General features: G+C 47.4%; 1 protein-coding gene across 1 annotated transcript in view; it reads right to left on the bottom strand.

The window, feature by feature from the left end:
* The window catches only part of LOC112240797 (BAH and coiled-coil domain-containing protein 1), a 44,164-nt gene extending 20,772 nt beyond the window's left edge, over nucleotides 1-23,392 (bottom strand). Inside the window, exons 1-2 of the mRNA XM_042313612.1 lie at nucleotides 22,702-23,392; nucleotides 3,417-3,599 (exon numbers count right to left, since the gene is read on the bottom strand). Coding sequence (XP_042169546.1) covers nucleotides 3,417-3,599; nucleotides 22,702-22,714 — 196 coding nt within the window. The 5' untranslated portion in view covers nucleotides 22,715-23,392. The remainder of the gene's footprint in view (nucleotides 1-3,416; nucleotides 3,600-22,701) is intronic.
* Nucleotides 23,393-24,000: the final 608 nt, after the last annotated feature.

Raw genomic sequence — 24,000 nt, 5'->3', positions numbered from 1 at the left:
GCTGTATCAAACAACATCTAAGGGCCGCCCATCCCCAAAACAGTGTGTCCATTAACAACAAACAGAACCACAGCTGTATCAAACAACATCTAAGGGCCGCCCATCCCCAAAACAGTGTCCATTAACAACAAACAGAACCACAGCTGCATCAAACAACATCTAAGGGCCGCCCATCCCCAAAACAGTGTCCATTAACAACAAACAGAACCACAGCTGTATCAAACAACATCTAAGGGCCGCCCATCCCCAAAACAGTGTCCATTAACAACAAACAGAACCACAGCTGCATCAAACAACATCTAAGGGCCGCCCATCCCCAAAACAGTGTCCATTAACAACAAACAGAACCACAGCTGTATCAAACAACATCTAAGGGCCGCCCATCCCCAAAACAGTGTCCATTAACAACAAACAGAACCACAGCTGCATCAAACAACATCTAAGGGCCGCCCATCCCCAAAACAGTGTGTCCATTAACAACAAACAGAACCACAGCTGTATCAAACAACATCTAAGGGCCGCCCATCCCCAAAACAGAGTGTCCATTAACAACAAACAGAACCACAGCTGCATCAAACAACATCTAAGGGCCGCCCATCCCCAAAACAGAGTGTCCATTAACAACAAACAGAACCACAGCTGTATCAAACAACATCTAAGGGCCGCCCATCCCCAAAACAGAGTGTCCATTAACAACAAACAGAACCACAGCTGCATCAAAAACATCAGCCCCAGCTACACATCATACGACCAGAGTAGTGATTATCAGTGACCACAAACACAATGTAGATCCTGCAGCACATTCCCCTCTGGCTTGCCCTGGCCAAGACACAACAGCTGGCCTAGTCTTAAAGGGGTAGTTCATCTTAATGACAACATTAGTTAGAATGTTCCTTCTTAAAAGGGTAGTTCACCTTAATGACAACATTAGTTAGAATGTTCCTTCTTAAAGGGGTAGTTCACCTTAATGACAACATTAGTTAGAATGTTCCTTCTTAAAGGGGTAGTTCACCTTAATGACAACATTAGTTAGAATGTTCCTTCTTAAAGGGGTAGTTCACCTTAATGACAACATTAGTTAGAATGTTCCTTCTTAAAGGGGTAGTTAATCTTAATGACAACATTAGTTAGAATGTTCCTTCTTAAAGGGGTAGTTAATCTTAATGACAACATTAGTTAGAATGTTCTTTCTTAAAGGGGTAGTTCACCTTAATGACAACATTAGTTAGAATGTTCCTTCTTAAAGGGGTAGTTCACCTTAATGACAACATTAGTTAGAATGTTCTTTCTTAAAGGGGTAGTTCACCTTAATGACAACATTAGTTAGAATGTTCCTTCTTAAAGGGGTAGTTCACCTTAATGACAACATTACCCACTTGGCACACTGGTTGAATCAACGTTGTTTCCATGCCCTTTTAATGTTATTACGTTGAACCAACGTGGAATAGACATTGAATTGATGTCTGTGCCCAGTGGGTACTCAGATAGTTCCTTCTTAAAGGGGTTGTTCACCTTAATAACAACATTAGTTAGATGTTATCTTATTCTGGAAGTAGTCTGTACACCAGGAACCATCTAACTAATGTTGTATTTTGCTTGAACTATCCCTTTAAACAAGGAGGCTATGCTTGGGGCTTGGCATACCCTGAGTCCGCTGTGTTTAGGCGGGTCGGGTGAGGCAGTCAGAGCCTGGGTAGGGTGGGAACCACCACAAGCACCAGAGACACAACAGCTGAACAGCCCAACCCTGCAGTCTGTGCAACCTCTTTACTGGCGTGTGTGTTGTTCAGTGGGCTGAGTGACATTCTTGCTGACGTGAATTTGAATACCGCAACAATTTTTGGCTGAACTATTGACCCGTCACTCCATCCTAAAAAACACTGCATGGTGCTTCACCCCAAACATGCTCCAGGGGAGGGGCAGAGGCCTATTTCAGAGCCCAGAGAAAAGGGTGGGAGCCGGGCTCATTTCTTAAGGATTACAAGCCGTCTGTCCTCCACTGGAAACTCAACCCAGGCTGAGAATACATGCTGTCAGAGTAAGATTACACGCTGTTAAGCTGCAGCTCCGTACTATGGAACGGCGTTTGGGTCTTTACGTGTCAAAAAAGATACCCGTCAAATAACACTATTTGACGTGTCAAATAAGGTTGTTGACCAATCAGGACCTGAATATGACTGCACGTCACATAATAATTTAACGAGTTCATTCATTGTTTACGTAGTTATTACACATTGACTAGACTATCACTCGATTCATCGATACGTATGCTATGATGCTGGTAAAGTCGTCTCGCCCACCTGCCCTTCCTCGAGCTCTGGACAGTGTTTGTTGTAAAAATGTTAGCTAGCTGATGGATTTGATGCAAACAATGTTCTTCCCCAAAAACAGAGCAAAACCACAAGTTGTACAGGTGCTAGCTAAACACCAAAGAAGTTGCGGTCGAACAAATAATGCCTTATTACCAAGGCGGTATTGTAAATACATTGTTCGTTGCCGGTGTTTGCTTGTTTGCAGATTTTTTTGTACAGCTTTGACAATGCTACTGATAGTAGTGGTGGCGCTTGGCTTGCAAGTGCAAATTCATCACACACAACATTCTATAATAGAACTGTGGTTTTTGATGTGTATCTTTTTGACACGTAAAGACCCGAACGCCGTTCCATACCGCACGGCTGAGAACCAGGACCTGAGTTGTGTTCATTAGGGCACACAATGGAAAACGTTTGAAAGCGGTTTGTAGGAGAACATGAAAATGGGCGTTTCTAATTTAATTAGTTCAGGTTAAGTAATACCTCCCTGTTCCACTCCGTTTCGGAATGTTTCATTCCGTTTGGTGCCTAATGAACACGACCCAGGAGCCTTTGATAAGGCCCAAAAGAGAGCTGCCTGAAATTAGCCCTTTGGATCACCTTTTAAGGACACACCTACAATATTTCCACTCCTCCCACCTGAGCACAAAGAGCTGATAAAAGACAGGTCAATTACCAACCTTTGCACAACAGTTTGAAAATAGCAGAACTCTGGCTTAAACAGGTGGAAACTGCCAACGAACGTGCGTTTGACACCAGCGCCGCCTTAACGTCAGCCCAAGATAGAGCCCTGCGGATTCATAGACTGGGAAAGAAGGACAAGTAGGGGATTCTCTTACAAGTCCATTAATAATGATGGCAGCATAGAGTGCAGAGTGCTGAGTCATCTTTACATTTAGCTGAAAATAGTCATCGATCGAAAAATGAAACCACCTAGAACCCCTGGATGTGTGTATCATGAGGATATGTTATGTGGCTGTCGATCCTTAAAGGCCTCCGTCACGTTGAGAAGACTGCAAGCTAAATATACCTGATGACATCATGCTAAATCGGTGGTCGGGCGTCACTCATTCCATTGTTTTTCCTGTGGCGTTTCTCTCTTACCTTCGTGTGAGTGAGGGAACCAGATCTGAGAGGCGCTGGAGTGGGGTCCACCACGGAAGGATCCGGGTGAAGAGGGTGAGGAGGGGGGCCGGGAGGGGTGAGAGGGGTGGGAGGACGAGCCCAGACTGCTGGCCAGGAACGTACCCATGAAGGAGGCAGAGGAGTTCCCCATCAGACCACTACCTATAGCCACACAGAGAATGAACACCATGAGAGAAAGGAGAGGGAGAGAAGAGGTTATGGCTAGAAGTACCTTGATTTCCGGGCACATTTTCTCACGTTAATTCTGATATTCCAATGAATAGGCGATTGAACAGCCCTTAAATGTGAGGCAATGTGAGACTTCGATTAGAGTTATGGCAAAGCACAAAACATGGGGGGAACCTGCTGGAAAAGACCTTCTGGGCAATGATTTTCACTTCATAAACCATGGGGGGGAACCTGCTGGAAAAGACCTTCTGGGCAATGATTTTCACATCATAAAACATGGGGGGAACCTGCTGGAAAAGACCTTCTGGGCAATGATTTTCACATCATAAAACATGGGGGAATCCTGCTGGAAAAGACCTTCTGGGCAATGATTTTCACTTCATAAAACATGGGGGTACCTGCTGGAAAAGACCTTCTGGGCAATGATTTTCACATCATAAAACATGGGGGATCCTGCTGGAAAAGACCTTCTGGGCAATGATTTTCACATCATAAAACATGGGGGATCCTGCTGGAAAAGACCTTCTGGGCAATGATTTTCACATCATAAAACATGGGGGAACCTGCTGGAAAAGACCTTCTGGGCAATGATTTTCACATCATAAAACATGGGGGGGAACCTGCTGGAAAAGACCTTCTGGGCAATGATTTTCACATCATAAAACATGGGGGGATCCTGCTGGAAAAGACCTTCTGGGCAATGATTTTCACTTCATAAAACATGGGGGGAACCTGCTGGAAAAGACCTTCTGGGCAATGATTTTCACTTCATAAAACAATGGGAGCATTGATTCAGCGGAGTGAGCATTGATTCAACAGAGTGTGGGTATCTATGGATGCTTCATGACTACACTAGCTGTATGCTGTACCTGAACGTCACTGCATAGTGTGGACAGTATCTTTTATTACTGATGGCAAAGCACATATAACCTGACAAGATCCTTTCAGGGATCCAAACGTTGCAAACAAACCTCATAAAGGTCTGTGTTAGAGCAGTTCAGTCATTACTACTACCTTCATTACTACTACCTTCATTACTACTACCTTCATTACTACAATGTTCATTAATACTACCTTCATTACTACTACCTTCATTACTACTACCTTCATTACTACTACCTTCATTACTACCTTCATTACTACTACCTTCATTACTGCTACCTTCATTACCTACTACCTTCATTACTACTACCTTCATTACTACTACCTTCATTACTACATTACTACTACCTTCATTACTACTACCTTCATTACTACTACCTTCATTACTACTACCTTCATTACTACTACCTTCATTACTACAATTTCATTAATACTACCTTCATTACTACTACCTTCATTAATACTACCTTCATTACGACCACCTTCATTACTGCTATCTTCATTACTACTATGTTCATTAATACTACCTTCATTACTGCTACCTTCATTACTACTACCTTCATTACTACTACCTTCATTACTACTACCTTCATTACTACTACCTTCATTACTACTACCTTCATTACTGCTACCTTCATTACTGCTACATTCATTACTACTACCTTCATTACTGCTATCTTCATTACTACTACCTTCATTACAGCTACCTTCATTACCACTACCTTCATTACCGCTACCTTCATTACTGCTATCTTCATTACTGCTACCTTCATTACTGCTACCTTCATTAATACTACCTTCATTACAACTACCTTCATTACTACTACCTTCATTACTACTACCTTCATTACTACTTCCTTCATTACAACTACCTTCATTAATAATACCTTCATGACTACTACCTTCATTACCACTACCTTCATTACCACTACCTTCATTACGACTACCTTCATTACTACTACCTTCATTACAGCTACCTTCATTAATACTACCTTCATTACTACTACCTTCATTACCACTTCACCGTCATTACCGCCACCTTCAATACTACTATGTTCATTACTACTACCTTCATCACCACTACCTTCATTACTACTACCTTCATTACTACTACCTTCATTACTGCTATCTTCATTACTACTACCTTCATTACTGCTATCTTCATTACTACTACCTTCATTACTACTACCTTCATTACTACTACCTTCATTACCACTACCTTCATTACCGCTACCTTCATTACTGCTACCTTCATTACTGCTACCTTCATTACTACTACCTTCATTACTACTACCTTCATTACTACTACCTTCATTACTACTACCTTCATTACTACTACCTTCATTACTACTACCTTCATTACTACTACCTTCATTACTACTACCTTCATTACTACTACCTTCATTACCTTCATTACTACTACCTTCATTACTACTACCTTCATTACTGCTATCTTCATTACTACTACAGTCATTACTGCTATCTTCATTACTACTACCTTCATTACTACTACTGTCATTACTGCTACCTTCATTACCACTACCTTCATTACTACTACCTTCATTACTGCCATCTTTAAGGCCCATTACATCATTACTGCTACTTCATTACTGCCATCTTTAAGGCCCAACATCATTACTGCTACTTCATTACTGCCATCTTTAAGGCCCAACATCATTACTGCTACTTCATTACTGCCATCTTTAAGGCCCAACATCATTACTGCCTTGCTACCTTCATTATTGCCATCTTTAAGGCCCAACATCATTACTGCTACCTTCATCGCTGCCATCTTTAAGGCCCAACATCATTCCTTCTACTTCATCACTGCCATCTTTAAGGCCCAACATCATTACTGCTACCTTCATTACTGCCATCTTTAAGGCCCAACATCATTACTACCACCTTCATCACTGCCATCTTTAAGGCCCAACATCATTACTGCTACCTTCATCACTGCCATCTTTAAGGCCCAACATCATTACTGCTACCTTCATCACTGCCATCTTTAAGGCCCAACATCATTACTGCTACCTTCATTACTGCCATCTTTAAGGCCAAACATCATTACTACCACCTTCATTACTGCCATCTTTAAGGCCCAACATCATTACTGCTACCTTCATCACTACTACCTTCATTACTGCCATCTTTAAGGCCCAACATCATAAGGGATGTGCATTCGATCATCAACGCTACTAAAAAGCACCAATAAATTGATAGTGGATAGAGAATACTGTAATACACCATTATCCATTTTCCTACTAGCTGACGTCATGGTGCCTGACATTGGCAATCTGTCCATCCCACAGCATGGGGACCAGGGATCAGTAGACCTGTAGGCTTCACCACTCTGTGGTAGACTCGCTATGTCTGACAGATCAGCTCCCTGAGGAGTGTGTGTGCATGTGTTTGTGTTTGTGTGTGCGTGTTTGTGTATGTGCGTGTGTTTGTGTGTGCGTGTTTGTGTGTGTGTGTGTGTGTGCTCCCCTCCCCCTCAGAGCAGTCCAACCGACATTGGATTCCTCCTCCCCTCTCTCCATCCCTCTCTCCCCATGGGGAGACAGGTCTCATCTCACAGCTGAGTACACACTTTCTCAGGCTCTCTCCCTCTATCTTTCTCCCTCTCCCGATCTCTATCTCTCACTCTTTTCCCCAGTGTCCCTTTCTCAATTTCTCTCCCTCCCTCTATTGTCTCATGACCTCAATCTCTCTTATTGCTCTGCTCCATGTCCCCCTCTCTCTCTTTCTCTATAGCAATCTCCTTCTGCTTTCTCTCCCCCTCTCTATTTCTCTATCACTCCCTCTCTTCCAGGCTCCTTTTTCATTGTCTCACCCACTCCGCTTTACTCTTCCTCTCTCCAGCCCCGCACTGCTTTCTCAAAATGACCCTCTCTTCTCCTCTACTCTACACCTCATAGTCTACTACACCATGTCCCCAGCCTCTCCTCTCTCCTCTCCTCTCTCTCCTTTCTCCTCCTCTACCTGTCTCCTCCTCTCCATGTCTCCTCCTCTCCACTTTCACCTCTCTTCTCTACCTGTCTCCTTCTCTACCTGTCTCCTTCGCTACCTGTCTCCTCCTCTCCACTCTCTCCTTCTCTACCTGTCTCCTCCTCTCCACTCACTCCTCTCTCTCCTCCTCTCCCTGTCTATTCCTCTCCCTCTCTCCTCCTCTCTCCTGTCTCCTCCTCCCCCTGTCTCCTCCGCTCCTCTCTCTCCTCCTCTCCACTCACTCCTCTCTCTCCTCCTCTTCCTGTCTCCTCCTCTCTCTCATCCTCTCCCTGTCTCCTCCTCTCCACTCACTCCTCTCTCCCTGTCTCCCCCTCTCCACTCTCTCTCTCCTCCTCTCCTCCTCTCTCCTCCCCCTATAAGACACATTGCTTTGGGTTGGCTTTATTCTGCTCTGTAATAATGGCACCAGCAGAGCAATCTGTCCCTGGCTTGGCAGACTGTGGGTTTAACAAGACAACGATGAGTAACTGATCATTCTCAGCAACCCCTGTGTGACTGGGCTGATTGACTATTATACATTACAGGGCCAAGCCAGAGAAAACACACTGATTAACCAGTGCTTCAGTTGTATTCCCATTATGGTGCTGCCGGCACACTTGAGAAACGGACCTCTGCAATGTTTCTCTCTACCTCCCTCCCTCTCACTTACTCTCTCTTTCTCTGTCTCTCTCTCTCTCCCTCCCTCTCACTTACTCTCTCTCTCTCCCTGTCTCTCTCACTCTCCCTCCCTCTCACTTACTCTCTCTTTCTCTGTCTCTCTCTCCCTCCCTCTCACTTACTCTCTCTCTCTCTCTCTCCCCATCTCTCTCACTTACTCTCGCTCTCTCTCTCTGTCTCTCAATCTCCCTGTTCATCTCTTTACCCAAAGTCACTGGCTGCCATGCATATGCATGAGGTTTCCTTGGATGAGCACTCAAGAGACAGTGTGTGTGTGAAGACCATGTCAGAGACAGTACAGTGTGTGTGTGAGTGTGTGTGAGTGTGTGTGTGTTCAACACGGAACCCGGGGAAAAACCACTCGGGTTCAACACGGTACCCGGGGGAAAAGCACTCGGATTCAACACGGTACCCGGGGAAAAACCACTCGGATTCAACACGGTACCCGGGGGGAAACCACTCGGGTTCAACACGGTACCCGGGGAAAAACCAGCCTGGCGCGTAACACGAAACATGTAACAAAACAGTTCCACACAAAGACATGGGGGAAACAGAGGGAATATATATGTAGTGTGATTAGGGAATGTAAACCAGGTGTGCGGGGAAACAAGACAAAACAAATGGCTAGAAGGCCAGTGACGTCGACCGCCGAACAAGGAGAGGAGCCGACTTCGGCGGAAGTGGCGACATCCATTTAGCTGGGTTTCCTCTTGTTTCACTACAGATAAACCAGAACCAGGCTGAACTGTGTGATGTTGTAGTTTTAAACTACTAAATATCACATAAAACACATGTAATGTACACAACAACTGAAATATTTGATGAAAGTAAAGTCATGTGAATAAATAGTTAATGAGTGATAAGCAGCACTGAGATAAGCAGCATTGCATTGGGATAAGAGCACTGGGAAACAGCACTGGGATAAGGCACTGAGATAAGCAGCATTGGGATAAGCAGCACTGGGATAAGCAGCACTGGGATAAGCAGCACTGGGATAAGCAGCACTGGGATAAGCAGCACTGGGATAAGCAGCACTGGGATAAGCAGCACTGGGATAAGCAGCACTGGGATAAGCAGCACTGGGATAAGCAGCACTTGGGATAAGCAGCACTGGGATAAGCAGCACTGGGATAAGCAGCACTGGGATAAGCAGCACTGGGATAAGCAGCACTGAGATGTGAGATTTGAAGCACTGGGATAAAACTGGGATAAGCAGCATTGGGATAAGCAGCACTGGGATAAGCAGCATTGGGATAAGCAGCACTGGGATAAGCAGCACTGGGATAAGCAGCACTGGGATAAAGCATGGGATATAAACTGAGATTAGCAGCATTGGGATAAGCAGCACTGAGATAAGCAGCATTGGGATAAGCAGCACTGGGATAAGCAGCATTGGGATAAGCAGCACTGGATAAGCAGCACTGGGATGGGAAAGCAGCATTGGGATAAGCAGCAGGGATAAGACAGCACTGGGATAAGCAGCACTGGGATAAGCAGCACTGGGATAAGCAGCACTGGGATAATAAGCAGCACTGGGCAGTCACTCCCATCATAGGACTTCTGGTCATTGTTTGATTCTGTGCTGTTACAGCATTCAACCAAAATAATCGAAAACACTGATTATTTCTTAATAATCTAATCAAAACCAAACCGACCTCAAAAGCACTAATGTCTCAGCTCTAATCATTAAGCAGACAGGTTTTAGAGCTCAGAGAGAATGACTACAAGGCATCGGTGCTGGGGAGCCCTGCAGGGAACAGACCATGGCAGCAGGACTACTGCTCTCTCCACCTCCTACACTCTGCCTCTCCTGTCCCCTGTCGACCACAGCTCCAGACAGGTGGAAATCCCCCTACTGACAATCCCTGAGCTTATCTCACACCGCTCAATCAGACCACAGCCCCAACCTGGCCACCTCTGGCTCCAACACCACACCAAACCCCAACCCGCTGTGTGTGTGTGTGTGTGTGTGTGTGTGTGTGTGTGTGTGTGTGTGTGTGTGTGTGTGTGTGTGTGTGTGTGTGTGTGTGTGTGTGTGTGTGTGTGTGTGTACAGTGTTTGGTATGTAATTGTGTGGTAGGGATCATGTTACAGAGCAAGGTTGAGAGCCAGGCCTACTGACACAGTACAGATATAACAGACCAGACCTACTGACACACAGTACAGATATAACAGACCAGACCTACTGACACAGTACAGATATAACAGATCAGGCCTACTGACACACAGTACAGATATAACAGACCAGACCTACTGACACAGTACAGATTTAACAGACCAGACCTACTGACACACAGTACAGACATAACAGACCAGACCTGCCTTGTCTCCCTGTACTCTACACAATGACTGTCCTACAACAAAACTACACGGATGCACAACATGGTCTCAGAGCATTTCGTATCATTCTGTATGTACATCTGAGACACTGAGACATCTGAGACAATTTAGTATGATATGTTACAATTTATATGGTATGTATTCATTTGTGGATATCCATCATCCATTTCGTATGTTGTGTTAGAAATTACAATCCATAAGATATGTTAAGAATTACAAATCTAACAATACTTTACGAATTACAATTCCTACAATATGTTACGAATTACAATTCCTACAATGTGGTATGAATTTAAAAAACCTAGGTGGCTATTGCTAACGTTAGCTAGCTCTAGAGGTCAGGGTAAGGGGTTAAGGTTAGGATTAGAGGAAGGTTTAAGTAACATGGATTCACATTTACTATGTTACGTCTGATGTATGAGACCAGTCTGGGATGTACTACTGTTTCAGCCTAACACGAGAAACCACACTAATACATTTAGATAGAGGAGGGGTAATGGAACAGCCCTGTACAGTACCACCACCCCTCCTCCATCCCCTTCTCCTCTCCCGCCACTTTCCCTCCTCTCACCCACGTCTCTGAGGACAGCCCCTGTTGGCACCACGAGCCAAAGGTGTGGGCTGATTATGAGCCCAGCCAGTCAGCCAGCCAGCCAGCCAGTTCTCCCAACCACTCTCCTGTCAAGGCCTCCACACTCCCAGCCCCCCCCACACACACACCCACACTAAGCCCCCAGCCCCCACATTAATCAACTAAGCCTCCTGCATTATTAACATGTCCCAGAGAGAGAGAGATATACCATGCAGCATCCACACTGAGAGGAGAGGACCACAGATATGTCCTGAGAGAGGGAGGACCACAGACATGTCCTGAGACAGGCATGTCCTGAGAGAGGGAGGACCACAGACATGTCCTGAGAGAGGGAGGACCACAGACATGTCCTGAGAGAGGAGAGGACCACAGACATGTCCTGAGAGAGGGAGGACCACAGACATGTCCTGAGAGAGGGAGGACCACAGACATGTCCTGAGAGAGGAGAGGACCACAGACATGTCCTGAGAGAGGAGAGGACCACAGACATGTCCTGAGAGAGGAGAGGACCACAGACATGTCCTGACCCACAGACATGTCCTGAGAGAGGAGGACCACAGACATGTCCTGAGAGAGGGAGGACCACAGACATGTCCTGAGAGAGGGAGGACCACAGACATGTCCTGAGAGAGGAGAGGACCACAGACATGTCCTGAGAGAGGGGAGGACCACAGACATGTCCTGAGAGAGGAGAGGACCACAGACATGTCCTGAGAGAGGAGAGGACCACAGACATGTCCTGAGAGAGGGAGGACCACAGACATGTCCTGAGAGAGGGAGGACCACAGACATGTCCTGAGAGAGGAGAGGACCACAGACATGTCCTGAGAGAGGGAGGACCACAGACATGTCCTGAGAGAGGGAGGACCACAGACATGTCCTGAGAGAGGGAGGAGACATGTCCTGACCACAGACATGTCCTGAGAGAGGAGAGGACCACAGACATGTCCTGAGAGAGGAGAGGACCACAGATGTGTCTTGAGAGAGGGAGGACTACAGACATGTCCTGAGAGAGGGAGAACCACAGACATGTCCTGAGAGAGGGAGGACCACAGACATGTCCTGAGAGAGGGAGGACCACAGACATGTCCTGAGAGGAGAGGACCACAGACATGTCCTGAGAGAGGGACCACAGACATGTCCTGAGAGAGGGAGGACCACAGACATGTCCTGAGAGAGGAGAGGACCACAGACATGTCCTGAGAGAGGGAGGACCACAGACATGTCCTGAGAGAGGGAGGGATAGAGGAGGAGGTACCAGGAGAAGAGAAGGAGAGGGATAATAACAAGCCAAGCAGCAGGAAGAGGGAAAGAGGAGGTGAGGAGAGCACTAATCCATAGATATTTAGACAGAGGGGGAGAAGCTAAAGCTTGTAGAGGTCCCTTTAGCTGGTCCGGGGTCAGACCATATTATTAGGCTTTCAACACTCAGTAAGCAGACATGACCACCACCACTGATCCTGAGACTGTATGTCACTCAACAAGAGATAAAATGTCTAGTGGACAATATAAATGGGCTGACTGGTAGTCAAAACCTGAACAGAGGTTAATAGTATTCATAGGAGGGCGCTGCTCCTCATCCCTGGCCTGGCGATCTGATTGGCTCCTGCTGACTGTGCACCCTGCCACTCCAGCGTCTAGACATATTGACCCGCCCTCTCACTGTCACGTCTCCTGCTGGTTGGTTGACAGGGCCATGTTTCCTGCTGGTTGGTTGACAGGGCCGTGTCTCTTTCTGGTTGGTTGACAGGGCCATGTCTCCTACTGGTTGGTTGATAGGGCCTTGTCTCCTACTGGTTGGTTGATAGGGCCTTGTCTCCTACTGGTTGGTTGATAGGGCCTTGTCTCCTACTGGTTGGTTGATAGGGCCTTGTCTCCTACTGGTTGGTTGACAGGGCCATGTCTGTTGCTGGTTGGTTGACAGGGCCATGTCTCCTGATGGTTGGTTGACAGGACCATGTCTCCTGCTGGTTGGTTGACAGGGCCATGTCTGTTGCTGGTTGGTTGACAGTGCCATGTCTCCTGATGGTTGGTTGACAGGACCATGTCTCCTGATGGTTGGTTGACAGGGCCATCTCTCCTACCAGTTGGTTGACAGGGCCATGTCTGTTGCTGGTTGGTTGACAGGGCCATGTCTGTTGCTGGTTGGTTGACAGGGCCATGTCTCCTGCTGGTTGGTTGACAGGGCCATGTCTCTTGCTGGTTGGTTGACAGGGCCATGTCTCCTACTGGTTGGTTGACAGGGCCATGTCTCCTACTGGTTGGTTGACAGGGCCATGTCTCCTACTGGTTGGTTGACAGGGCCATGTCTCCTGCTGGTTGGTTGACAGGGCCATGTCTCCTACTGGTTGGTTGACAGGGCCATGTCTCCTACTGGTTGGTTGACAGGGCCATGTCTGTTGCTGGTTGGTTGACAGGGCCATGTCTGTTGCTGGGTTGGTTGACAGGGCCATGTCTGTTGCTGACAGGGCCATGTCTCCTACTGGTTGACAGGGCCATGTCTCCTACTGGTTGGTTGACAGGGCCATGTTTGTTGCTAGTTGGTTGACAGGGCCATGTCTCCTACTGGTTGGTTGACAGGGCCATGTCTCCTACTGTTGACAGGGTCATGTCTGTTGCTGGTTGGTTGACAGGGCCATGTCTGTTGCTGGTTGGTTGACAGGGCCATGTCTGTTGCTGGTTGGTTGACAGGGCCATGTCTGTTGCTGGTTGTTGACAGGGCCATGTCTGTTGCTGGTTGGTTGACAGGGCCATGTCTGTTGCTGGTTGGTTGACAGGGCCATGTCTGTTGCTGGTTGTTTGACAGGGCCATGTCTGTTGCTGGTTGATTGACAGGGCCATGTCTGTTGCTGTGCTGGTCAAGACTTCACTGAGCTGCTTTCTCTGCTACCTTCACTCTCATCTAAAACACAGCCAGATGCTTTCCCCTCACAGTCAACCCTCACCTTACCCACTGACAGGCAGCAGTAAGGTACAACCACTACTCTCTAATACAATACATTATCACACCACCACTCTACCACCACATATCTACAATTCAATACATTATCACGCCACTACTCTACCACCACATATCTACAATACAATACATTATCACACCACTACTCTACCACCACATATCTACAATACAATACATTATCACACCACTACTCTACCACCACATATCTACAATACAATACATTATCACGCCACTACTCTACCACCACATATCTACAATACAATACATTATCACACCACTACTCTACCACCACATATCTACAATACAACAATATTACAACATTACAATGTATGTATGTAGAGTGTGTGTGTTAGTGTGTGTGTGTGTGTGTATGCGCGTCTCTTCACAGTCCACGTTATTCTATAAGGTGCAGTTTTCCCCAAATTACTTAATGTGGAATAGAGTTCCATGTAGTCATGTCTCTATGTTGTACTGTGTGTTTCCCAGAGTCTGTTCTGGACTTGGGGACTGTGAAGAGGCCCCTGGTGGCATGTCTTGTGGGATATGCATGTGTGTGTGTGTGTGTGTGTGTGTGTGTGTGTGTGTGTGTGTGTGTGTGTGTGTGTGTGTGTGTGTGTGTGTGTGTGTGTGTGTGTGTGTGTGTGTGCGTGTGCGTGCATGCAGAGCTATGACGTAGAGACAGACATCTTGCCTCCATTTCTGTAATTCACCCTCTCTGTGTCAAATCCCCGTTTCAAACCTAATGAATCCAGAGGGGGGAACACAGCCTGCCAATCATAGCTGCTGCCAATGAAGACAGAGCAAGAGAAGAGGACCAAGGCATGAGAGCAGCGAGCCGACTCAGCCGAGGCCAACGATGGCTGTTTATTTAACCGGTTACTAAAAGGATGACATGGTAGCTGCGAGACGCTAAGCCGAACCTCTCGTAACAGTGTTTTCTCTCGTCTCTCGCCTGGCGTTTTGAACCAGTGTTTATTTATTTGGCGGTAAAGTATGTTATGTGGTGCCAATGGTGCACTTCTATAGGCTGCTTAAGAGAGTTGGGTCATGTGCATCCTAATCAACAGGGATGGAGATTAATCCTGTTATGGAACTAAAGGACGGGGGGGGGGGACCCCAACACTTCACCAATCTCCTTTGTTCTCTTCCTTCCTAGGTTGTCACAGAGACACAGACACAGACACACACATAGGGCACATGCAGATAAAAACACACACAGACTGCCATGTTTCTGAACCTCTGGAGTAGGAGGTTCCTCTGTATGCAGAATGGGTAGGAAATCAGCGCTCTCTCACACACACACACACACTTTCAGTAGAGACCCGACTGAGGCCCTGGAGCGAGCAGCAGGCAGGAAAGTGGAACCGGGGGAGGCTTGAGAGAACAGGGAGATGTTGTCATGGGAACGACAGCGGGGAAACAGTGCTAGAGGGGAGGTGGCTACATTACAACAGAACAGTGGGCAGATGATGCAGCTGGTCAGTATACTGTGTGTGTGTGTGTGTGTGTGTGTGTGTGTGTGTGTGTTCAGTCTGGAGCAACACCCAGGGCTCATTGCTCCAGCAGCACAGACCCCATAAAGCCAGGCTCTCCACAGAAGCAGGGATTATCACACATTAGACAGGGTTTCCCCACATCTAATCTGTCTCTAAGTGTTGGGGGGTCACGGTCATCTTTCTAATCTGTCTCTAAGTGTTGGGGGACGGTCATCTTTATAATCTGTCTCTAAGTGTTGGGGGACGGTCATCTTTATAATCTGTCTCTAAGTGTTGGGGGACGGTCATCTTTCTAATCTGTCTCTAAGTGTTGGGGGACGGTCATCTTTCTAATAAATGTTGGGGGACGGTCATCTTTCTAATCTGTCTCTAAGTGTTGGGGGACGGTCATCTTTCTAATCTGTCTCTAAGTGTTGGGGGACGGTCATCTTTATAATCTGTCTCTAAGTGTTGGGGGACGGTCATCTTTATAATCTGTCTCTAAGTGTTGGGGGACGGTCATCTTTATAATCTGTCTCTAAGTGTTGGGGGACGGTCATCTTTGCCAATTGAGATTGTTTAATCTGCTCGGATGTGACATCCATACCATCACTGTGGCACTGGGACGTGACATTCTGTCGTCACTATGGGAATTATCCTCCACAATAACAGGATGAATGGGATTGGGGCGCACTGTACTGTACAAACCCACTGTACTGTACAAACCCACTGTACTGTACAAACACACTGTACTGTACAAACCCACTGTACTGTACAAACCCACTGTACTGTATAAACACACTGTTTATTTTTTATTTTTTATTTCACCTTTATTTAACCAGGTAGGCTAGTTGAGAACAAGTTCTCATTTGCAACTGCGACCTGGCCAAGATAAAGCATAGCAGTGTGAGCAGACAACACAGAGTTACACATGGAATAAACAATTAACAAGTCTATAACACAGTAGAAAACAAAGGGGAGTCTATATACAATGTGTGCAAAAGGCATGAGGAGGTAGGCGAATAATTACAATTTTGCAGATTAACACTGGAGTGATAAATGATCAGATGGTCATGTACAGGTAGAGATATTGGTGTGCAAAAGAGCAGAAAAGTAAATAAATAAAAACAGTATGGGGATGAGGTAGGTGAAAATGGGTGGGCTATTTACCAATAGACTATGTACAGCAGCAGCGATCGGTTAGCTGCTCAGATAGCTGATGTTTGAAGTTGGTGAGGGAGATAAAAGTCTCCAACTTCAGCGATTTTTGCAATTCGTTCCAGTCACAGGCAGCAGAGTACTGGAACGAAAGGCGGCCAAATGAGGTGTTGGCTTTAGGGATGATCAGTGAGATACACCTGCTGGAGCGCGTGCTACGGATGGGTGTTGCCATCGTGACCAGTGAACTGAGATAAGGCGGAGCTTTACCTAGCATGGACTTGTAGATGACCTGGAGCCAGTGGGTCTGGCGACGAATATGTAACGAGGGCCAGCCGACTAGAGCATACAGGTCGCAGTGGTGGGTGGTATAAGGTGCTTTAGTGACAAAACGGATGGCACTGTGATAGACTGCATCCAGTTTGCTGAGTAGAGTGTTGGAAGCCATTTTGTAGATGACATCGCCGAAGTCGAGGATCGGTAGGATAGTCAGTTTTACTAGGGTAAGCTTGGCGGCGTGAGTGAAGGAGGCTTTGTTGCGGAATAGAAAGCCGACTCTTGATTTGATTTTCGATTGGAGATGTTTGATAATCAAATCAAATCAAATTTTATTTGTCACATACACATGGTTAGCAGATGTTAATGCGAGTGTAGCGAAATGCTTGTAAGTCTGGATATGAGTCTGGAAGGAGAGTTTGCAGTCTAGCCAGACACCTAGGTACTTATAGATGTCCACATATTCAAGGTCGGAACCATCCAGGGTGGTGATGCTAGTCGGGCATGCGGGTGCAGGCAGCGATCGGTTGAAAAGCATGCATTTGGTTTTACTAGCGTTTAAGAGCAGTTGGAGGCCACGGAAGGAGTGTTGTATGGCATTGAAGCTTGTTTGGAGGTTAGATAGCACAGTGTCCAATGACGGGCCGAAAGTATATAGAATGGTGTCGTCTGCGTAGAGGTGGATCAGGGAATCGCCTGCAGCAAGAGCAACATCATTGATATATACAGAGAAAAGAGTCGGCCCGAGAATTGAACCCTGTGGCACCCCCATAGAGACTGCCAGAGGACCGGACAGCATGCCCTCCGATTTGACACACTGAACTCTGTCTGCAAAGTAATTGGTGAACCAGGCAAGGCAGTCATCCGAAAAACCGAGGCTACTGAGTCTGCCGATAAGAATATGGTGATTGACAGAGTCGAAAGCCTTGGCAAGGTCAATGAAGACGGCTGCACAGTACTGTCTTTTATCGATGGCGGTTATGATATCGTTTAGTACCTTGAGTGTGGCTGAGGTGCACCCGTGACCGGCTCGGAAACCAGATTGCACAGCGGAGAAGGTACGGTGGGATTCGAGATGGTCAGTGACCTGTTTGTTGACTTGGCTTTCGAAGACCTTAGATAGGCAGGGCAGGATGGATATAGGTCTGTAACAGTTTGGGTCCAGGGTGTCTCCCCTTTGAAGAGGGGGTGACTGCGGCAGCTTTCAATCCTTGGGGATCTCAGACGATATGAAAGAGAGGTTGAACAGGCTGGTAATAGGGGTTGCGACAATGGCGGCGGAAAGTTTCAGAAATAGGGGGTCCAGATTGTCAAGCCCAGCTGATTTGTACGGGTCCAGGTTTTGCAGCTCTTTCAGAACATCTGCTATCTGGATTTGGGTAAAGGAGAACCTGGAGAGGCTTGGGCGAGGAGCTGCCGGGGGCGGAACTGTTGGCCGAGGTTGGAGTAGCCAGGCGGAAGGCATGGCCAGCCGTTGAGAAATGCTTATTGAAGTTTTCGATAATCATGGATTTATCGGTGGTGACCGTGTTACCTAGCCTCAGTGCAGTGGGCAGCTGGGAGGAGGTGCTCTTGTTCTCCATGGACTTCACAGTGTCCCAGAACTTTTTGGAGTTGGAGCTACAGGATGCAAACTTCTGCCTGAAGAAGCTGGCCTTAGCTTTCCTGACTGACTGCGTGTATTGGTTCCGGACTTCCCTGAACAGTTGCATATCCCGGGGACTATTCGATGCTATTGCAGTCCGCCACAGGATGTTTTTGTGCTGGTCGAGGGCAGTCAGGTCTGGGGTGAACCAAGGACTGTATCTGTTCTTAGTTCTGCATTTTTGAACGGAGCATGCTTATCTAAAATGGTGAGGAAGTTACTTTTAAAGAATGACCAGGCATCCTCAACTGACGGGATGAGGTCAATGTCCTTCCAGGATACCCGGGCCAGGTCAATTAGAAAGGCCTGCTCACAGAAGTGTTTTAGGTTTGAGTGTTTTAGCGTTTGACAGTGATGAGGGTGGTCGTTTGACTGCGGCTCCGTAGCGGATACAGGCAATGAGGCAGTGATCGCTGAGATCCTGGTTGAAGACAGCGGAGGTGTATTTGGAGGGCCAGTTGGTCAGGATGACGTCTATGAGGGTGCCCTTGTTTACAGAGTTAGGGTTGTACCTGGTGGGTTCCTTGATGATTTGTGTGAGATTGAGGGCATCTAGCTTAGATTGAAGGACTGGCGGGGTGTTAAGCATATCCCAGTTTAGGTCACCTAACAGAACAAACTCTGAGGCTAGATGGGGGGCGATCAATTCACAAATGGTGTCCAGGGCACAGCTGGGAGCTGAGGGGGGTCGGTAGCAGGCGGCAACAGTGAGAGACTTATTTCTGGAGAGAGTAATTTTCAAAATTAGTAGTTCGAACTGTTTGGGTATGGATCTGGAAAGTATGACATTACTTTGCAGGCTATCTCTGCAGTAGACTGCAACTCCTCCCCCTTTGGCAGTTCTATCTTGACGGAAGATGTTATAGTTGGGTATGGAAATCTCTGAATTTTTGGTGGCCTTCCTGAGCCAGGATTCAGACACAGCAAGGACATCAGGGTTAGCAGAGTGTGCTAGAGCAGTGAGTAAAACAAACTTAGGGAGGAGGCTTCTGATGTTGACATGCATGAAACCAAGGCTTTTTCGATCACAGAAGTCAACAAATGAGGGTGCCTGGGGACATGCAGGGCCTGGGTTTACCTCCACATCACCCGCGGAACAGAGAAGGAGTAGTATGAGAGTGCGGCTAAAGGCTATCAAAACTGGTCGCCTAGAGCGTTGGGGACAGAGAATAAGAGGAGCAGGTTTCTGGGCATGGTAGAATATATTCAGGGCATAATGCGCAGACAGGGGTATGGTGGGGTGCGGGTACAGCGGAGGTAATCCCAGGCACTGGGTGATGATGAGAGAGGTTGTATCTCTGGACATGCTGGTTGTAATGGGTGAGGTCACCGCATGTGTGGGAGGTGGGACAAAGGAGTTATCAGGGGTATGAAGAGTAGAGCTAGGGGCTCCATTGTGAACTAGAACAATGATAACTAACCTGAGCAACAGTATACAAGGCATATTGACATTTGAGAGAGACATACAGCGAGGCATACAGTAATCACAGGTGTTGAATTGGGAAAGCTAGCTTAAACAGTAGGTGAGACAACAGCTAATCAGCTAGCACAACAACAGCAGGTAAAATGGCGTTGACTAGGCAACGGGGCCGACAGATAAAACATAAACAAGCAGAATGGAGTACCGTGATTAATGGACAGTCCAGAGTGCATCAGCTATGTAGCCAAGAGATCAGTGTCCAGGGGGCAGCGGTGGATGGGGCAGGGAAGCTGGACTGGCGAGTGTTATCCAGGTTGAAAAAAAGTTAACAATGACTAAATAGCTTGTAGCTAGTTAGCTGGTTAGCTTCTGGAGGTTCTTGAGTGTGTTCTAAAAATTAAAAATAATAGCGATTCCGTATCACATTGGGTGAGGCAGGTTTCCGGAAAGGTATAAACAGATTAAAAATCAAGAAGAGATAGAAAGTAAATATGGGTCCGGTGAGTGTTTGGGACGCGGCGATTCAGACGGTTAGCAGGCCTTTGCTAACAAGCTAACAGTTCGTAGGCCCGGGCTAGACAAGCTAACAGTTAGCAGGCCTGTGCTAACAAGCTAACAGTTCGTAGGCCCGGGCTAAACAAGGTAGCAGTTAGCGGACCGGGGCTAGACAAGCTAGCAGTTAGCAGGCCGAGTTTAGCAAGCAGGGAGATAGCGAGGGCAAGAGAGTTGGCCTTTGGGGGACGTCGCGATGGGGTGAGTCTGTTTATTCCTATTCGTGCGGTGACATCGATAGACCGGTCGTGGGCCCGGGTATTGTAGCCCAGGAGTATGCTACGGTGGTAGTACAGGTGCGCTGGCCGGGCTAGCTTCACGCTAAGTGGGTGGAAGCGCTAGCCAGGAGTAATCATCCGGGGTTGGGTTTAGCTAGATAGCTAGTTGTGAAGATCCAGCTGAAAAATGTTCCGTTTGCGGTGGGAATCCAGGGATGAAAAATAAATAGGTCCGTTATGCTCTGGTTAGAGTCGCGTTGTTCGAGCTGGCGAGAGCTTTCCGAGCTAAAGGTTAGCTGACACACTGTAAAATTTCAGTCTCTCGATGTGCAAAACTGATAGAGACATACCCCAAGCGATTTACAGCTGTAATCGCAGCAAAAGGTGGCGCTACAAAGTATTAACTTAAGGGGGCTGAATAATTTTGCACGCCCAATTTTTCAGTGTTTGATTTGTTAAAAACGTTTGAAATATCCAATAAATGTCGTTCCACTTCATGATTGTGTCCCACTTGTTGTTGATTCTTCCCCAAAAAAATACAGTTTTATATCTTTATGTTTGAAGCCTGAAATGTGGCAAAAGGTCGCAAAGTTCAAGGGGGCCGAATACTTTCGCAAGGCACTGTATATATATCTTGCTGGATTGCCGACTGGCTGGCTGACTGACTGGATGACTGACTGACTGGTTGGCTGACTGGATGGAAGGCTGGCTGAGTGGAAGGCTGGCTGAGTGGAAGGCTAGCTGAGTGGAAGGCTAGCTGAGTGGAAGGCTAGCTGAGTGGAAGGCTGGCTGAGTGGAAGGCTGGCAGAGTGGAAGGCTGGCTGAGTGGAAGGCTGGCTGAGTGGAAGGCTGGCTGAGTGGAAGGCTGGCTTAGTGGAAGGCTGACTGAGTGGAAGGCTGGCTGAGTGGAAGGCTGGCTGAGTGGAAGGCTGACTGCATCAACCTGCTCTCCATAGCTCACTGGTCAGCACAGATCAGAAAGAGGGAGAGGAGAGAGGAGAGGGAAAGAAAAGAGAGGGAGGGAGGAGAGGAGAGAGAGGGAGGAGAAGAGAGAGGAGAGGGAAAGAAGAGAGAGGGAGGGAGGAGAGGAGAGAGGGAGGAGAGAGGGAGGAGGGAGGGTGAGGAGAGGAGAGAGGGAGGAGAGGGGAAGAGAGAGAGGAGATGAGAGAGGGAAGAGAGGAGAGGGAGGAGAGAGAGAGGGAGGGAGGGAGGGAGGAGAGGAGGGAGGAGAGGAGAGAGGAGATGAGAGGGGAAGAGGGGAGAGAGGGAGAAGAAGAGAGAGGGAGGGACGAGAGGAGAGAGGGAGGAGAGGAGAAAGGAGAGGGAAAGAAGAGAGAGGGAGGAGAGGAGAGACAACACATATCTACAGACAACACATATCTACACACACCACACAGATGTCTCTAAAACAGACACAATGCAGAGATGTGAATCACTCCATCTGCCAACTATCTGAGAAGGAATGGGAGACAAACCCACTGTGTTCCCACAGTCAGTCAACAGTCAATATCACGAGGCAGTATGTGTAACCTTCAGCATACAGCGTGTGCTTATGATTATACTCCCCAACGTTTCCCCTGTCATCTAGGCCCAGGAAATAAAGCCCCTCCCTTCCTCTCTCAGACTGAATCAATAGAAGGAAGAGCTGAGTGATCGAACATTAAAGTCAGAAAAGTTATTTTTTTCTCCAGGAACTTTGTCTTTGTGAACTTTGTGAGTCAGAAACAAGGTGAAGTAGCGAACCAACCCGTGGCTGACTGACTGGCTGGCTGGCTGGCTGACTGGCATCTGCCACATTAAGACAAGACGAGAGAGAGAGAGAGAGAGAGAGAGAGAGAGTCATAGCCCATTGAATTGAAATAGAAGGAGAGAGTCCAGTCTCTACTTACCCAGTAAGAACATACTGTTAGTGGCAGCAGACTCTTTGCTCTCTGGTCAGTGGAATATTCCAATCCTGTCCTTCAGTTGATTTCAGAACAACAGACGTGTCCTATCACAGTAATACCATGTCACAGTCACAGGAACCCAGACGAACACTGAAACTAACCAGACTGCAGAAATAGTCCCAGACAAACAGCTCTGAGTTGAACCCAGCAACTCAACCCTGGAAAAGTCACTAGAGAGAGAGAGACTGACTGACAGACTGCACAGAACGAAGCCTGGGAGCCGACTGAGGAACTCGGTGCGTACTTCCTCGCAATAAAAACAAAAAGGAATTTCAAATGGCTACTAAAATGGGGGGATTTCCTCAGAACAGTCAGAGTCATCTTGAAAACATTAAAGGAACTGGTAGCCAAATTCCTGTTGGTTTGGAAACAACTGTGGTGGGAGGACAAGAGTTTAGCTGGCCCCCTCTCTCTTTGTGTTCTGGAGGGGGTGGAGTGGGAGAGTTGGACCCCCCAGGGACTGGAGCGCGGGGGCCCGTCTGATCAGAACCAGAGAGCCAGGCTGTAGCTGGAGCCAGGCCAGAGCAGGACTGGAGGGCTGGGGGAAAGTGTCAGCACTACACGCCTCCAACACTCTGCACACTGCGTGCCTGTGGAGGGACTTTAGTGGATGTGGTCAGAGCGGGGGAGAAACGGACAGAGGGCGCGAGAGGGAGAGAGGGCGCGAGAGAGAGAGAGAGAGGGCACGAGAGATAGAGAGGGAGAGAGGGCGCGAGAGATATAGAGGGAGAGAGGGAGAGAGGGATAGAGAGGGAGAGAGGGCGCGAGAGATAGAGAGGGAGAGAGGGCGCGGGAGATAGAGAGGGAGAGAGGGCGCGAGAGATAGAGAGGGAGAGAGGGAGAGAGGGAGAGAGGGAGAGAGGGGGAAAGGGTGTGTACAGTAGAGGTAATATACAGGAGAGAGGGGAAAAGGGTGTGTACAGTAGAGAGGTCATATACAGGAGAGAGGGGAAAAGGGTGTGTACAGTAGAGAGGTAATATACAGGAGAGAGGGGGAAAGGGTGTGTACAGTAGAGAGGTAATATACAGGAGAGAGGGGAAAAGGGTGTGTACAGTAGAGAGGTAATATACAGGAGAGAGGGGGAAAGGGTATGTACAGTAGAGAGGTAATATACAGGAGAGAGGGGAAAAGGGTGTGTACAGTAGAGAGGTAATATACAGGAGAGAGGGGGAAAGGGTGTGTACAGTAGAGAGGTAATATACAGGAGAGAGGGGAAAAGGGTGTGTACAGTAGAGAGGTAA

Source organism: Oncorhynchus tshawytscha, unplaced genomic scaffold (genome assembly GCF_018296145.1).
Source record: "Oncorhynchus tshawytscha isolate Ot180627B unplaced genomic scaffold, Otsh_v2.0 Un_contig_17585_pilon_pilon, whole genome shotgun sequence".
Taxonomy (NCBI): domain Eukaryota; kingdom Metazoa; phylum Chordata; class Actinopteri; order Salmoniformes; family Salmonidae; genus Oncorhynchus; species Oncorhynchus tshawytscha.
The sequence above is the reverse complement of the archived record's forward strand: the minus strand, read 5'-3'. Positions and strand labels throughout refer to the sequence as shown.